This window comes from Varroa jacobsoni, unplaced genomic scaffold, assembly GCF_002532875.2.
Source record: "Varroa jacobsoni isolate VJ856 unplaced genomic scaffold, vjacob_1.0 scaffold_1329, whole genome shotgun sequence".
Lineage (NCBI taxonomy): Eukaryota > Metazoa > Arthropoda > Arachnida > Mesostigmata > Varroidae > Varroa > Varroa jacobsoni.
The window spans coordinates 383,546-391,365 of NW_019214231.1; the positions used below are offsets into that span (position 1 = coordinate 383,546).

The following is a 7,820-nucleotide window of genomic DNA, read 5'->3' on the forward strand; positions in this document are numbered from 1 at the left end:
CACTTTTAGTGATGATTTAAAAGATACGTTGCCTTATAGATAATGTGATTGATTTTATGAGTAAACATTATTTATTTACGACACGGATATGACAAAAAGCATTGTTTTTACCATGCCAATTCAACTTTATTTTTTTTACATTTTGTATTATCGCGATAAAGGTCGAAGCATCGAACCGGTAACATCATTACCGGCTTGAAACGCTTGTTAGCAGATCCTTGTCGATACATTTTTCCACCAATTGAACCGTCGGCAGCATATAAACACCTTATGCAACATGCACACACTGCTTTCACTTCTAGTAATTACTGACTTCGAACGTTTCAGAAAAACCCTTCGAGATTTCGAAAATATTGTCAGTCTGTTCTAAATAGTGCCATCGGGTTGTTGTTTACGCTATTTGCTAATGTCATCCTAATATCGTCGTTTACTCTGCTATTGTTATTGTTGCTACGGCTACCCACAGTCACCTGAAAGATGACCGCTGATACACGTGCTGACATAACGACTGAACTTGTTCACTGGCTGTTTATTGATAAAGGTGTTTTTAGGCGATGTGTTCACGCAGATGAGAAATAGTACGTTGTCATGATTTGTCTAAAATGCTTTTTGTCTATCTGCCTATTTCCATCCACCCAACCAACCCTTAACCAAACCTGTGAGACCAGCTCCCTGTTGAGTATCTTTCCTAGCCTCGATTTCGTCATCGAGATCCGGAAAGGCAACATGATTGAACGCCAGGTCGAAAAATAATGGTTTGCACGGCGCCGGTTCAAAGTCGGGCGGATAATTGACAAGTTGGATAGGGTTTTTCCCGCTGACAAGGTCATGGTCCTCTATGTACTCGTCCAAACGGTCGATGAGTGGACGCGGATCTCTATCTCGTTTCTCCTCGGTAATTTCATGAGCTGTAGCTTCTCCGCCAAGAATGCTCTGAGCATGCACAAAGTACATCTCTCCCTCTATCTGCTTTCGCATATCTTCATGAAGTTTACCAGCGTTGCTATCAGCAGGTGGCTTCGCTTTCGAAAAGTACTCTTGAGCACGAACAGCCATGGCTAGGGCCTCTGGATACTTTCCCAGAGCAGTGAGCGCTCTGGAAATGTAATATGCTCTGTAAGCACGCTGTAGCTGAATCTCATTTTCTACATCTTTGTAAAACTGTGAATCTGGTTCTACGCCAGGTAACTGCTGCATTTCCTGCAGACATTGAAGGATTACCTGTAACTCATCAGGATAATTAATGTGACTCAACTGCAATAGTGAAACCGCAAGTTAAAAATATATCTATTTAGTTCTGGTCTTGTCTTACATTTATGCTTTTATACATTGGAGAAATAAACGGCTAGCATATATAAATATACCAGATGCGTGCTTTACCGATGAAACTCCTGAAAAGTTGTTTTTTTCAGCTTTTCAAACAATTGTTGCTTATTGCATATCATGCTACTAATCAAGTCGGTCTTGTGTTTTGTATTTCATGCAGGAGAACTGGATCGCATAACCGAAGCTTTACCACTTCCTATATATTTTTACAGAATGTACAACCTTTTGTGTGGTATTGTACAATTTTTATACAAGAGTCGTGCAGAGAACCTCTTCACATATTTAATCCTACGCCGCCACTTAGTGTACTAATGGATATATCCTATCCTTTAAGGTGACTCTTTGTATTTGTTCTCTGTATTCTATATGCCGTGTAGTTTAAAGTTGAACATAAGTGCAGATGCTGTCTTTTCACTTAAGGACCAGGTCTAAAACAAGTGACTAATAGATTTGGCAAATGATTGTCTAGCAAATGACTAGGAAATGATTGGTAGTATGATAATAAGGGAGTCTAGATAGTGAAATAATCTGGCAAAGTTCACAACATCTCTTGTAGCGGGGCAAACAAGAGACCATTTCAACATGTCGATTCATCCAAATCTATACTGCAAGTAAACTGGAAAGATTGTAACGGTATTTAAATTACACCAGTTAATATGAAATTAGCAGAAAATTCAGTAGAACCTTGTGTGTCTTAAATTGTATAAAAACACAAAAAAGCTGGCCGTGTTAGCTAAGAACAAATTATCGGAAAAAATTGATAAATCGTGGAAAAGAAAACGGTCCATGTCAACATGGTGTACTCATGTGCTTAGAAAGGTTGACGCTCTGTGGACCACTTTTAATTTCTTACCTCATAAGGTCGAACCATGTCACGAGGCTTGTTATTCTTGGCGCGCAGCATTTCAATCATAGCAGCGTTCCTGTCGACTGTTGCTCGCAACCTAAGATACATTACAAAAGAGCGAAGATATTGTAGGGTACTAAGACCTGTTGTTTCGACAATCTTATTAGCCTCTTGAGTCTTGACTTCCTCCTTGATGACTTGCAAGCAGTCCTTAAGCTCCATTAAGAACCGCTCGTATATAGCAACACGCTCATCAGCAAGCTTGCACTGCTTCAATTCCTGATCACATTCATCCCAAAATACTAAAAGTAAGCGCACTTTCTCGTGTCGAACTGGCAGAGATTTTCCCAGCCAAGTTACTTCTTGTAGCGTAACTGCCTGCTTCGATCGGGTCTGAGCAATTAGAGCATCCAGATTATCCATCCCGCCTTTTCCTTCACGTCGCAGTTTTTTAAGGTCACTGATAGCACTTTGGTCGCCAATGTTATAAGCGCAGTACCGTAAATTCGGAGTGATCTCTTCTACACGCTGTTGATAGAGCACGCGATCATCTTCGTTCAAAGCAGAGCCCAGTTTCTCGTAGATGGTTCTGTTAGATTAAAAATATACAAGAAAATACGGAAGACCAACCAAAGCAGACATAAAAACATAACAGGCTTATAATGGGCAAGTCTATATGGCATAGTACCCGCTTTAATTTAATGCTATTTCACGAAACTTGGTAAAACAACCAAACGCGTAACATGCAACTTTCTAGAGCATGATCAACTCCGAACGGCTAAGCATTTGGTTCGATTTTACGTTTTCTTATAAACCGTAACAAGCAGTGAATATAACAACATAGATATGCCTCTGTCTTAATGTATGGGTTTGAACAGTGGCACTGGAGAATTTGCGAAGACCATCTCGATGTTTATGGTGGTTGATAAAAATTGTTAACTTACTGTGCTGTGTTGTACGCATCCATAGCTTCTTTCCATTGATCCTTTTCGAAAAGATAGGTTCCCCTCATGAAGGCCGCATAGGCCTGACATTCAAGCTTAGTTCGTGCATCGCACGCGGCAGAGGAACCGCAAAGGGTACTTAACTCATCGGCATACTGTAACGCTTTACGCAGCCTTCGTCGCATGTGGAACTTCTTGCGCGGCTCGTTCGTGCACTCCTGACGATCCTGCATCGCGTATCCCCAACATCGTTCGGCCTATGGTACAGAGAGGAAATTATTAATAATTTCAATTTGTAGTTTAGGTATTTACTGCAAGGCGTTCGAGCACTTCCATTTATTTCCTAACTACAAACTAAAAAGTATTACTATTAGTAAACATTATATTACTTATTGTAATACATATTAGTGTAAGTTATGCCAAACCAAGTACCTGCATAAGAACGATACAAGGATATCGAAGATCGCCCGTTTTTACGAGTAGCTCCTCTGAGACACATTTTGAGCTATAACGGTTCTTTGTTCCTTGCAGAAAGTGCAGGGCACAACGAAGCCGGCGTATACGCCTAGAACAATAGCCCCTATAACGTTGGAAGTCTCCGTGCCGTAAGCCGTGTTTTTGTTGAGCTTCTTTAATCAGACGAAGTACTGAAACAGAGTGAAAACATCAATACAACATAGCTACTTCATTCTCTGATCGTGAATAGCTCGACACGAATATGATTTCAACAGTCAAAAGTATGTTTGTAGTACCAGCTGTATAGCTTGAAATATCTATTTTAGATGGCCAGTAAAAGATTTTATGTCGGCGTTATGCGATTCTGGGTAAAATAGGCAATGCCATTTATTTTGACTATCAAGAAGTTTTACATTTATTAGTTCACATTTAATAGAGTTAATACATTTGTCACTGTTAAAAAGGACGATTCTAACCAAAAAAAAAATTAGTATAAACAAACGAGCGCGCAGTTGCTATTAGTAGATTTTATTTATCTTGATTATTTCGTATTTCTAGAGTAAATATTTCACATGAAAATAAACATGTAAAGCGTTTGTTTTATTAAAGGCAGCAGAAGCATTAAAAGTATGCGGCCTTTATTGATTACGCGGCTCAATTCTGAACATATTAGTTTAGATAGACAAATTAAAAAAAGAAGTGACGAAGTCAATAGATTGTAATGTATCTCTGAGATGTTTGTCTATAGTTGAAACAGTTACATTATAATCCTTAATAAGAAGAAGCCATATAGAGCTGAATTGGGTCGTGGTGTTCTCTACGATGGTATGCTACACTCATTATCAGCGGCACATGTCCTACTAAATATCATATGTTATCATACGAGTAAGTATGATAAAGGCAGTTCAGTGTAGATTTTTCCGTAAGTTAGTTATTAAATATTACCTTTAAGTGTAATAATTTTCGGTTCATTTTGTACTGTTTCCTGATCGTCAGTCACTACTTTTTCATCCGACACCATTGTGATTGATCCAGTGGCTCACAAACACACTCGCGCACGAAGGTTAACAAAATTTCAGCAAAATACAAGCTGATTGTTTGTCGATTGGCCGCCGGATTAAACACGTTGCTATACCAGCTCGTGCTAATAAAATACCTAATGGTGATAGCACTTCGACAACCTTCCAACACAGCACATCGTCAAGCAGGCTTCCATATCGACACGGTAAGATAAAAGGATGGCTGTTCTGGTACAATGGGGAAGGACGATCAATTCATGAGAACAAACGGCGGCAATACTAGTTTGCGCAAAAGCCTTTACAATCGCTTCCTTTATTTTTTTAAGATCAGATTCAGTGTTTAATACGATATCGCCATTTAACGAAGAATCAAATAAAACCACACATAATTCAGTTATAAAGAAATACCGACGGTTATCATGTAGCTTAATAAAGCAGGTATTACATCACATCGGTCAAACCGAAGTGAGGTGGATCGTTTAAAACATGCTGGTATACAATGCTCGAACAGAATTCTATTGGTACAACTAAAATATTGTAAAATGAAAAGCAATAAAAATTATTTTTGATAAAAATGGACGACTCAGCTGGTAGATCTCGACTATGCTTCAGCACGACTTAGTAAACGTATTGTTGTTTGATAGTCTATTTCCCCCACCCGCAAAGCAAAAATACCACAATGTACAGCAAATGCTACTTAGCTATTCTTATATTTAATTGCTTTTGCCTTTTTCAAACAGCCTGCGTTCGTAGAGCGTTGGTTGAAGCTAACGCATTAGGTCCAATCGAAAAGGTGGACTCGCAATAGCACCGCGCAAACCAAAATTATTCTGATTTAGTTGACTATTTTTTGCTAATAGCTGCTACTTTTAGTACTACTATTGGCAACGTGTTGGAAAAACTGAAAATTGTCAAAATGCATATCAGCACACTTCATATAAGATGTTTACCTTTTTGGTGTTCTTTAGGAGTGAAAGAAGGACTTAAAAGAAGGTAAAAAAGCATTTAAGGGTTGTTTTCTTCTTTACTTAAATTTCTGAATTATTTAATTTGGTTCAGAAATACAAAACATAACGGTATTTTCACACTGTTTTCACACTGAACCGCCTTTTACTACCCATAGTCTGCGCACATCTTCGATATAGCTCAAGTTAAAAAAGAGTTATATATATATAATACATTCAAATAAAATGTGTCGTTTACGATGGTGACTGATTTCTGCAGCATCAATCAAGCAACACACCTCAGGGTCTTCATGACTGACGATGTCGCTCCTCTGACGATTGAATCGATAGAGTTTTCTCAGTTTGTGAAGTCTGGTCAGCGGTTTAGTCTCTTGCTATTAGTATGAAAATGAATGGTTATAGGCTTAGTTATATTTATTCTAACGGCCAAACAAAGCTAAATAAAATCAGGCCCAACTGGTTAAGCTCGGCTAACCTAAATTAATGAACATAAGTCCAATAGGATCAGCAACGAGAGAAAGGTTATAAGCTTGATAGAAGAATGTTACGAAAATTATATTCTATTTATTTTTTGTTTTTTTGTGTTTAATTTACATCATGTATTTTATTTATTTCTATATTAAGTTTCCATACCATCATTGGACATTGTCAACCACCAAATATCACGTATTTTTAATGCAGATGCGGCAGCTTTACCTCGCTTCTAATAGATTTGAATTAATTCAAATCCACCTAATCCACCTAGACGAACAAGGAGTTCCCCTAGATCCTATCTGAATTGAAAGATGACCCGCCTTCTGGAAATAGACATCTTGGTTGGAACTACATATGGAGGTTAGAACAACTGTAGACTGTTGCTGTTAAATAGAAAAGAACCATTGTTTTGTGCAGGAACCTGATTAAACGAGACAAAATCGTTAAGGCAGAAAGGCTTGATATGCGAAAGGCAGATATGAATTTAGTTAGGGTGTCACTGCTACAGTATGCGTACCGTGGCTTTTAAGTGGTAGACAAAGACGTAATTTAATCACAAGATTGTTACTGGATATGAAATATTACCTGTTTTAATCATCCTGACTGTGCTGAGAGGTTTTTTTGACATCAGGGTTTCTTTGGACATTCTTTAGGACACACCACTTTAGACAAGAAAGTAAACAGTATACTCTACACATAGCAGTTTGATTTCTATTCGGACCGATATATGTTTCTGCAGCAAGTGGTATATTTTTTTAAGTCAAAGAACCGATCGATGTTTACAACACGCGCAGACAAAACAACATTGTTAAGAACTAAATTCCACAAGAATTCGGGTGATATTCGAATCGGTCAGATGGTGGTTCTTGAAACGGCCTCACTTGAATCCACATCAACTTAATTGTATTAAGTAAGTGACCAATGCGTCCTCATAGGTTGACTTGGGGTAATCGTTTTTAAAGCCAAAGTTTGAAAGCTATAGAAATAAATACATCCTGTATTATTCTACAAAAACGATTTCTGAATAAATACAGAAAATAACTACAGTTGTGAGCAGTCTCCTGTTACTCATGCGCTTCATAATAGCGGTTCAGGAGGCCCCCGAGGTAAGAGACGCCCTTACCTTGTTAAATACGTTAAGTTACAATACTGGGCTAGATTATGGCTTTCGCGTCAGTCCGTTAGCAAGGTCTTTTGAGTTATGCGCAACTGTACAACGGAAACGCTATCATGAAGATCTGCTGCCTATCTCAAATGTATTCTATTATATTGACTATTATATGATCTTAAAACTTCTTTAACGCTTCGGGCCTTAGTTAATTTTCGCCTTGCTACACAAATGGTTTCCTTCTAAGAAAAAAAAAATACCCTTCAATTCTAATTCATTGGCAAATCAAAAAGTTCTTTGTCAGCTCCAGATGGTGTACTCGGTTAACCCAAAATAGCTCCTATCGTATCTATTCCCACTCAACATTTCTCCTCAAACCATCTGCTATTCGTTATGAAACATAGTAAATAATTGCTAGGAAATTTCTTTTCCATAGACCCACAACAGACCCCAACAATCATTCACTATAAGGATAGCGTGAAATAGCACTCCTAGCATTTGAAGCTTCTGATACATACATATACATATGTGGTACGCTTCCGTGCTTTTAAAACATAGTTATAAAATGCATGTAAATGATACCCATAGGTGGAAATTCATAGTTTAGAAAATGCGCTAAACTTACTACGTTGCCATTGTGTTTCTAACAGTATACTGCTTTTGTCATTTTAAAGGTAGAAA

The 7,820-nt window shown here is 38.0% G+C and overlaps 1 protein-coding gene across 1 annotated transcript; it reads right to left on the reverse strand.

Annotated features, from left to right (window-relative positions):
* Window positions 1–89: 89 nt before the first annotated feature.
* Window positions 90–4,774, reverse strand: Srp68 (signal recognition particle 68). The gene is made up of 5 exons (XM_022848107.2): window positions 4,519–4,774; window positions 3,550–3,764; window positions 3,118–3,374; window positions 2,180–2,762; window positions 90–1,221 (listed from the first exon to the last, which is right to left on the reverse strand). Exons 1-5 carry the CDS (start codon window positions 4,592–4,594, stop codon window positions 622–624), a joined length of 1,731 nt encoding a protein of 576 aa, XP_022703842.1. The 5' UTR covers window positions 4,595–4,774; the 3' UTR covers window positions 90–621.
* Between the last annotated feature and the right edge of the window lie 3,046 nt (window positions 4,775–7,820).

Excerpts from the sequence above, each read along its gene's own strand:
- Srp68 (XM_022848107.2), bottom strand. The coding sequence starts at position 4,594 with ATGGTGTCGGATGAAAAAGTAGTGACTGACGATCAGGAAACAGTACAA. Across the intron at positions 3,375-3,549 it reads CTTGTATCGTTCTTATGCAG|GCCGAACGATGTTGGGGATA; the intron begins GTACTTGGTTTG and ends TCTGTACCATAG. Across the intron at positions 2,763-3,117 it reads GATGCGTACAACACAGCACA|AACCATCTACGAGAAACTGG; the intron begins GTAAGTTAACAA and ends TTAATCTAACAG.